Source organism: Limulus polyphemus, unplaced genomic scaffold, assembly GCF_000517525.1.
Source record: "Limulus polyphemus unplaced genomic scaffold, Limulus_polyphemus-2.1.2 Scaffold1106, whole genome shotgun sequence".
Taxonomy (NCBI): Eukaryota; Metazoa; Arthropoda; class Merostomata; order Xiphosura; family Limulidae; genus Limulus; species Limulus polyphemus.
This window is the reverse complement of record NW_013666716.1, coordinates 318,274-327,782: the sequence shown is the minus strand read 5'-3', so window position 1 is coordinate 327,782 and position 9,509 is coordinate 318,274. Positions and strand designations below refer to the sequence as shown.

Here is a 9,509-nt window from a genome sequence, read left to right as displayed (position 1 = left end):
CAAATGACATTTCTTGGGATGGAGTTTGAGTTTTGCTGCATTCAAACGCTTGAATAGTTCCTCCAGCTGGGACATTTCCTCGTCAAAAGTTGTTGCAAATACAATGACATTGTCCAGGTACACTAGAGCTATCCCCCATTGTAGGCCTTCCAATACTTGTCCCATCAAGCCTCTCGAATGCTGCTGGAGCATTACTGAGCCCGAATGGCATCACTCGGTATTGCCAGAGACCTTGGCCATAACTAAATATTGTCTTGGGTCTATCTGCTTCAGCCATTTTTACTTGATGGAAACCTGACTTTATGTCCAGAGTTGAAAACCCCCTGGCTCCACATAGGGCATCAAGAGTATCATCATTTCTGGGCAGTGGGTATGAGTCTTTTTCGGTTATGCTGTTAAGAGCCCTGAAGTCCACACAGCAACGTTGGGTCCCATCCTTCTTCTGGACTAATTACAGTGGGAGCTGACCAGGGACTATCTGATTTCTCGACTATCCCTTCCTTAATTAGACCGCCCATGACCTTCTCTATCTCTTGTCGCTTTGCTGGAGCTATTCTCCTTGGAGGGATCTTTATTGGACGGTGATTGCCTGTGTTTATTCTGTGCTCTACCAGGTTCATGCATCCGAGGTCATGATCTCCTTTCGAAAAGACATCAGCATAATTTGCAACACGTTCTTTTACCTGAAGAGCCTGTGATGATGACAAATGGACTATGCTCTTCTTATAGAGGTCAGTAAAATATTCTGGAAGTGTATGTCCTTTCTTTACAGTTGTATTCCTTGCTTTAACACTGACTGGCTCTACCTCCTGGCACACACCCAACAATGCCCCTTCCTTAAGTATCTGCTCACATTTAGAGAAATTGGCCACTGTTATAGGTACTACTTGATGACCTGCCACAAGTGACCTTCTAATCTTCAAATCTGCTGGCCTGGATGGGTCTTCCACTGCTTCTACAAGTATTGGGCTTCCATGGGGATGTTCTTTTATCCTACCCCAAATTATCTTCTCTGACATAGGGGGTATTGTAGTTGATTTAAGTGCTGTGACATGCACAAGCCATACAATCCACACTTTATCCTATACTGGTACAGATATGTGGACGACATTTTTGCCGGTTTCATTTCTTCAAACAGAAACACTTATTTGGAACACATAAACTTCATTCACCCTAACATTAAATTCACCATTGAACATGAAAATAACAAGCAGTTGTTATTTCTTAACCTCGACATTATCAGATCTGACACACAATTCACCAAAAAATCACTTACACAGCCCTCTTCATCCTCTGGAATTTCGTTCATGAATCCAAACAAAAAATTAATATACCAAAAAAATCTTATACACACAGCTACAAGACTTTGCTCAACTGAGTACTTAGATGCAGAAATCAACTGTATAAAGCATTCCTTTGTTCGTACCAACAAATTTACAATAACCATTGTTGAAACATTTACACACAACCACCAGAACAAAAACCTCAAAACTCAACTCACAAACAAAATTGACACTAATACACCAAACAACACAACATTACACAGCAGTTTACCATTTATCTGTGACATCAGCTCAAAAATCCAAAACTGGCTTGTTCTTCAAGTTGGGCTGCCACAACATACGTGTAAGTTTTTCTACTTTAAAAATTTTGTTTGCATAAGCACAGCACAGTTGTAATGTAGACTTCAATTTTTTATAGATATTTCTTTCTTGTGTATTATTATTAGCTCTTCTTAGCAAGGAAACTAATTACATTCAAGGAAGTTATAAATCACTTTTTATAAAGAATGTGAACTGGCATGATAAGATAGCAAATCCACTAAATTCTACACATAAAACAAACTGATTTATTTTTTAGCATGGTACAGGGTATCCAGAGGTGTAAATTAGTGAAGTTACTATACTTAAGTACCTTTACTTCTGTATTATTTTTCAGGATCGACTTTTTATAAAAGTACTTTTATTCTAACTTAAGTACATTTTAGAAGAACTTAACTTTAACTTAACTACAATTTTGCCAAAATCTGTAAAGTACAAAAGTACTATTTACAAAAATTTATAAAATGCCCACGGATAAAGGAACAAATTAGAGGATGCAGAAAGTAAGAGTATTTAAAGTATCCAATGATGCGTGTTCAGTTCTATTAACTAATAGCTAACGTCACTCCAGCATCTTGTTCACTTAGTTTGGGTAGTTAAATATGATGGATGTGAAGGCAATTGAATCTACCTTTGACACTGTGGGCATGGGCTTCGAGAGCGAGCCCAGGCTGCCCCCTTTCATTTTATTTATTAACTTCTGCTGATTTTTCATAAAAGAAATTTAGGTGACAAATTTCTTCATGAATCCATGAAAAAAAGCAGTAGCCATTTTAGCTCATTAAGTAGTATGCATTTCTAGTAAACTTTGGGATATCCCACTGCTGGGCCTCCCAACAGATTCTGGGCCAGCTGCCCCCTTGTCCCTCCTCTCATCAGCCCTGTCTGTGGGTGCTGGCCATCCTTGGTTATATCTAGAGATAATTCTTCAAGTTCAAGACGATGGTAGGAAATTCTGTCTGCCTACAGTGTTTGCCCAAAATGGTTGATGTGACGGCTTACATTACACCACCATCAAATCTATGCAAACATGTGGAGGTAAATCTAAAAACTATATACATATATTATATATTTATAATATGCTTTATTATAGAGTACGTGTTATTACTAATTTTTATTATATAATGAAAAAATAATTTTATGAAATTTCATGTTTTTAAATAAAATGTTAATAGAAAATTGTTTTGGTTGTAGACTGTTTGCACTTTTATTACTTACTAACTTACTTTAATTAGTAATCACACCCAAGGATAATTGTGGACCTAGTCTTAGTAACAAAAGATTTAAGAGTTTGATTAGGACATGCAATAATCCTACTTCAGTAGTCTGTGAACTTATACCGCTAGAAACTGGGTTTCAATAACTATGATAGACAGAGCACAGATAGCCCTTTGTGTAGCTTTGTGTTTAATAAGAAACAACTTGAACAAATTAATGTAATATTATACAAGGGTTGTCTCTTTACCTCATTGTAAAATGTTGTTATTGCTATTTTACTTTGGTTTTGGTTATCTCAGTAAAAAGTTCTCAGTCTACCATGGTGACAAGAGTTGTTTTAACCTTATATAATCTAAGTCTCTTTCACTTGTAAACTTAGTTTAAAATAACTAAACTAATAAAACTCAGTTATGTAAATTTGTATTGAGAATGATAAGAAAATTTAAATTGTTTAGCTCAAAGTTGGAGAAAACTAAAAAGCAATCACTAACTATTAATACCAAAGCCGTACTCAGAGTGACAACAATGTCAACCTGTGAAATGGGTCATACATTGTTGAAACAAAAGCTTAGAAACTTATAGTTAATGGATCACATGCTTGATAGAGAGCTTCTTATCCATCTTTCATTAAAGTCTTTTAGTTTACATCACATCAGTGGTTTTGTTCTCTGAGCTCAATAATAACTGCAGAGTGTAACCTAGTGCTCATGAAAAGAGGACTTCGAAGCAAAAGTGATGCAAGATTGGGGGAACTCAATACAGTCTTACTTGCTATAAAAATTTGTATTGGCTATGAAGGTTCTTCTTATTATTTAATTTTCCGTATATTAGATGGGGCTTTTAATTATCTAAATTGATTTTAACATGTAGCATACTGCAAAGTTGATCAGGATCACATCTGTTGTCTTTTGTTTACATGGGAGCATGCTCCATCACAAACCTTTAATATTCAGCAGTGACAAAACAAATTGTACTCTTGTGTAGGTGTAGGAGCTTTTTCGTGGAGAAATTTTGGTTTCTGGCAAGGTACAAAGTGCCATGTTAATGAAAAATTCCATCTTGGGATAGGCTTGAGCATAGAATCCACAGAAAATTCCCATTTTCACTGCTAATATGCTGTTTTTTATTGCAGCGTGTCCACCAACATAATTTCGAGAAGTACTCAGAGTTTAAATCACAAGTTTGGAAGAGGAAGGTCATCAGAACCAAGACTTCAGATGATTCCTCAAACAAGGAATGCAAAATATTCTCTGTGCTTAATTCTAAAAGTGTGTCCAAGCCCATTCTCGATAAGTTAGTTATCAACTTTATTACAAAAGGATTTCATCCATTCAGCATTGTGAAGTTGCAAGAATTCCATGAAATTATTCATTATATGCAGCCAGACTACAGCTTAATGTCAAGACTAGCTGTTTGCAAGAGAATTAATGAGGCTACTACAGAGATGAGAAATAATTTGATAAATGCAATGACTAAAGTGCAGTAAATTGCCACAACTACTGACTGCTGAACATTCAGAAGATAGTTATATTGGTGTGACTGCTCACTGGATTGATATCAGTCATACTGAGACGTGTTCTGCTGCACTAGCCTTCAGGCAGTTGAAGAGGGCCACATATCTATGATGTCTTGGCCAACACCTTGAATGATATACATTCAGAGTATCAGAATCAACACAAGATTATCAGGACAACAACTCAGAGTGGATCAAATTTTGTGAAGACATTCAAGGTATTTGGAGATGATAAAGTAGAACGATTGTTTTAGGATGATGAAGGTATTGAAGAACAGGTCCAGATATGACAGAAGATTCAGATGATCCAGCAGAGGATATCAGTTTTCAAGACACAGCTGCTCTTTTAGACAAGGAGGATCACGTCTTGAATGTAAACTCCCTTCACATCCCCACTGTGCATGCCACCTATTGAATCTGATTGGTACAGGGGATGTCACAAATGTAGAGGGCAGTGATTCATAGCATAAATTGTTCAGATTAACCTTTTGAAAATGTCAGGCACTGTGGAACAATGTTTGTTGATCAGCAGTGGCAACTGAAATTATTGAAGCAGAATGCAAGCTAAAGCTGATTCGGCCAAACCAGACAAAGTGGAATTCTACATTCTTGGCTGTTGAGAGGATCTTTTACATTAAACAGGAACAAGGAGAAGATGCTATTAGGAATATATGTTCAGCATTCAAGAATAAAATGTAAGTCCTTGCTTTTGAAATTGCTGTACTGGTCTTTCTCTTTTTCATTGTATGTACATTATTTTTATCATGTATTTTGCCATTCAATTATTAGTCAAAGTCAAATGTAGGACAAGCAAAGGTTTAACATAAGAAAATAATGTTTACTAATCTTGATGGCAAATGATCTGTGAAACTTATGATAAAGTTTCACATACATAGAATTCAACTGTATATTAATGCTTGATGTTAAATAGTAATGTTTGCTCATCCTGATTTCAAATGAACTGAGAGGCCTAAGAAACAGTTTTATACAAGTATGATAGGTACAACTGTATATTATTTTAACACAAATATTAATTTAACACTTGCTTCAGGTTAAGTCCTGCAGAGCTGGAATTCCTGGGAAAATATCACATAATGATGAAGCCACTGGACATGTTGCAGTCTGAAACATTCATATGGGGTGGTTGCTTCCTACACTCTATCAACTACAATAAGGTCTACCATTCTGCAAAGCTGTGTCGTCCCCTAGTAGCTGCCCTTAAGTCAGGATTACAGAAGTAATAGTTTGCCATCATGTTGGAGAATCCACAGTTCATTGCTGGAGCCATCTTGCTGCCAAAGCTTAAAAATGAATGGACCAGCCAAAATTCCCTTCTCTAAAAAAGGTGAGAAATTTGTTTATTACTAGCTTTCATTGATGTTTTTCCAATCAGCCTCTGTCAAGTGTCAATAGCTCTTATGGTATGAGCTGCACTGCAAACACTGTTGTTACACACATAAAATTTAAAAAACAAAATTGTTTTTCCACTTAGCTATGTCTTGAGATGGTGCATCTATCTTACGAGATCTAATTGTGTAAAACTGTGCAGTTATAAATTGAAGATCTTTACTGTATATATCTCTCATACAGGCAGTGTCCTACTCCTATTTATGTTATGAATCATTACTTTAAGAGGTTTTTGTCAGTATCAGCTACCACAAATGATTATTACTGCATGGTCTTTCTTCCACCATCAACATTTTTTAATGCTAAAGGCTGATGTAAGAACCCTCTTCTGAGCCCATCCTGTTCCTCTCACTAATCTCTGTTTTGTATCACTTGCTACAATTGAAGGTTTTATTTTCATTTATTTTCATTTTTTCCTGTTCTTAAGCTTTTTATAACCATTATTTCTAATTTCTTCTCATTTTCAGGACTGGATTACATTATGTTTGAGGTGGAGAAGAAATCACCTGAGGCCCAAGAGACAGTTGAGAGCTTCAGTGATAAAGAAGCCTCAGCAGTGTGTAGGGAGAAGGGAGCTATGTGCATATCTGACTAATTCGCCTAATAGCAGTATGGATATGCTCAAGTCTTTTCCGTCCCTTCTGGATATATTCTTATGAACAAGTACACCAGTGCCTGCAAATGACTGTTAAATGTAAAAGCAAGCAGACTAGAAAGTAAAAACTTTGAAAATCAATTATTGTTAAAACTTATTTTTTACTCTAACTTAAGTACAATTTAGGAGTGGTACCTTTATTTTAACTTAAGTGCATTTTTGTTAGGTTACTTTTACTTCAACTTAAGTAAAAAAATAAAATACTTTTTCCACCTCTGAGGGTATCAAAGAAACTCCCATGCTGATTTAAAAACAAAATAAAATTACAATCTTCACTTTCAGTATCATACATCTAAATGTGTATATGAGCATCAATAAGAGTTTATTACATAATCATCTATACCTTTATATAATGCATTTGTATTTTGTGGAAAACATGATCCAGACAGACAGAATGTTTTCAGGATATGCATAAACATGTGCTCTTACAGCCATTCTCACTTTATCCCCATGACAACAAATTATTTCTTCACCCAAGGCAGATCTGAAAAATAAAAAGAAAGATAGTACTAGAAATATTTATGGAAAGACATAGGTGATACACACACAGGAGTCACAAATAATGAGTAATTGCAGCTAAATGGTTAATTTATCGTAAGTGCCATACAATATTGCAGAAAAAAAAAAAAGTGATTAAGTTGTGTAGTGCACTAGCATTTTGTATTTGCTTTATACATAAAGCAGTACATTTTTTTTTATGCTACCATAAGTTATACATGTATAATTGTGAAACAGTGTTCGAAATGTTACTCCCTACAATTCAGCCAAGTTTCCTGATTGCCATCTGACCTTTTCAGTTTTCATATAATCTTATACATCCTTAATGGTTTATATATTGAGACTTTGTAGAGGCCAAAGTATGGTTGAGAGTTTTCTATTGGCATTGTTTTCCTTCAAGGTATTGTTTCACCACATTTCTTACTTGTTTGGGATCACAGTCTTGCTGTAAGATAAATCTTTGTCCAACAGGTTTTGTTCCTGTGGGAATGACACAATGGATAAGAATATGTCATACCTGTCAACAGTTAGAGTGTCATTAATTCTGTGTAGAATCCAACACCATTTACTGAGATCCAGTCCACACTTGTACTGGTCCAGAGCACGCCTCACTGTAGATGCTGTACATTGACCAAGATACTGTTCTTCTCTCTGCTTTTGATAAACTATCATTATTGTTGCCAAATTATTTGAATTTCGATTTATCTGTAAAGTGCATCCTCTTCCAAACTCATCATCCCATTCTTTGGAGCCTAATGCTCATTTCAGCCTTCTGATTTGATTATCTCTCCTGAGCAGTAGTTTTTAGGCAGCTGAACATCCAATTAGTCCACTTCATTCTAATGCTTTTCCTACTGTTCTGGAGATAATATATACCTGTACTTACAGTTAGGTAACTGGGAAATTCTCTATTGGATTGTTGTGTATCATGCAAAAAGAATACCCTGATGATTACTTATTGCTATTGAAGAAATGGGCTTTCTGATTTGACCACTTCTATTATCTAACATACTAATTTTACATATAATATTGAGAGTTTCTCTACAACTACTATATCTTAACTTAATATGCTGCATATAGTAATTTTTCACCAGCCAAAATGTTTGATTTATAAATCTTTGTCATATGGCACTTTTGTGCTAAGAGTCATTAGTACATTCACCACTCTATTGTTTAGAATAGTATGCTAGTGTGGCACTCCTGATTATTTAGATGTCAAACAATACCAATGTAAACTTTTAACACATGATTGTACTATGTTGTAGTTTATTTTCATAAAATAGAGGGGTAGCACTTCCATAATATTTGCATTTTATATCCATAATTATTTCCAGTAACATACGTATAACTGAAAAATTAATAACATATTGTTCATACATTCTAAATAGGCTTTCAAATACCTGGTTATTATGTCCAATTAGAACTTACAGAATGTACATTAAGGTTGATACCACTTGATACAATATTATTTAGTTAATTAGGAAACCAGCTCAATAAGCCTAGATTTAGATTTAACTCCAAAGTATCAGTTTCGATTTCTATATAGACAATTAAAAGATTAATAACACTCAACTTTCAACCAAATTTAAAAAAAAAGAAAATTGTGCCACATCTACAAACTTAGAATAGTTTCTTACTGTTATATAAATAAAAGTTATAATACCTCAAGGTCTCTTTGAAGACTTTCCAGGCATTTCTATGACAAAAATGAACAGGCAATGCTTTGAATGTGTGGCCTTCTGGAACAAGAGGATGAACTGCATCCTGAAAGTCTTCATGGTAGGCTGGTACTCCTGGTACATAAAATAATTCTATTAAGAGGTTAATCTGTTTGATTTTGCAACGAGTTTCACTGAAAATGAAAAAGATATGAAATGATTACCAAGCTATTACAATAAGGTATGAAATATTACAGTCATATTCCTACAGTTATATTAACAGTAACTAATATATACCCAGAATTGTGCATTAAAATAACCACAGTCTTGCAACAATATCTAAAAAACAAAACTACCAAAAATAATGTGATGAAAAATCAAGAAAGTAAAAATATAGTTTCTAGCCAATCTTTCATCTGCCAGAAGTCAATGCCAAGGTGAACTCATTCAATACCACATCTTTTTGCATCATTAACTAAAGCACTTTACTCCACAGGATTAATAAACATAATTTCAGATATTTGTGTTTCATAATACTCACTGCACTACACAGCATGGTCACAAGTAAATAGACACCACCTTTTCAAGAAAAAATGAAATTTTTCAGTCATATTCACATGAATTGATATATTTATAATTTAATTAATATCTAGTAGATCTTCCTTTTGCTTCATGGAGTTTGTTGATCCTTTGGGGCGTCGTGAGAATCATCTCGTCAATTTTAGATTGTGGGATTTTAGCCCACTCTTGCTTCAAAACTTGGAGTAGATTGCTCTTTGAAGTTGGTTTTTTTTTTTGTTTCTTGACTTGCCAGTCGAGTATGGCCCAGAGGGTTTCGATGGGGTTCATGTCAGGAGATTGGCTCGTCCAGGGAAACTTCTGGATACCATTTTCTTCCTGCCACTTTTGGGTGTTTCTAGCAGTGTGACATGGTGCTCCATCTTCCTGGAACAACATTG

General features: G+C 35.0%; 2 protein-coding genes across 7 annotated transcripts in view; one reads left to right on the top strand and one right to left on the bottom strand.

The window, feature by feature from the left end:
* The window catches only part of LOC106462162 (glomulin-like), an 18,860-nt gene extending 12,412 nt beyond the window's left edge, over nt 1-6,448 (top strand). The window contains exons 2-4 of the transcript XR_002611173.1: nt 3,952-5,027; nt 5,384-5,677; nt 6,207-6,448. The gene's annotated coding sequence lies outside the window, so the exon portion shown is untranslated. The remainder of the gene's footprint in view (nt 1-3,951; nt 5,028-5,383; nt 5,678-6,206) is intronic.
* The window catches only part of LOC106462160 (centrosomal protein of 76 kDa-like), a 90,879-nt gene continuing 83,205 nt past the window's right edge, over nt 1,836-9,509 (bottom strand). For 3 of the 6 annotated variants that reach the window (XM_022389328.1, XM_022389327.1, XM_022389329.1), the window contains exons 11-12: nt 8,556-8,703; nt 6,476-6,878 (exon numbers count right to left, since the gene is read on the bottom strand). In XM_022389328.1, coding sequence (XP_022245036.1) covers nt 6,740-6,878; nt 8,556-8,703 — 287 coding nt within the window. In that variant the 3' untranslated portion in view covers nt 6,476-6,739. Of the gene's footprint in view, nt 2,622-3,209; nt 5,669-6,475; nt 6,879-8,555; nt 8,704-9,509 lie in introns of those variants that run through there. The other 3 variants (XM_022389331.1, XM_022389330.1, XM_013922058.2) reach the window with 3 other exon arrangements.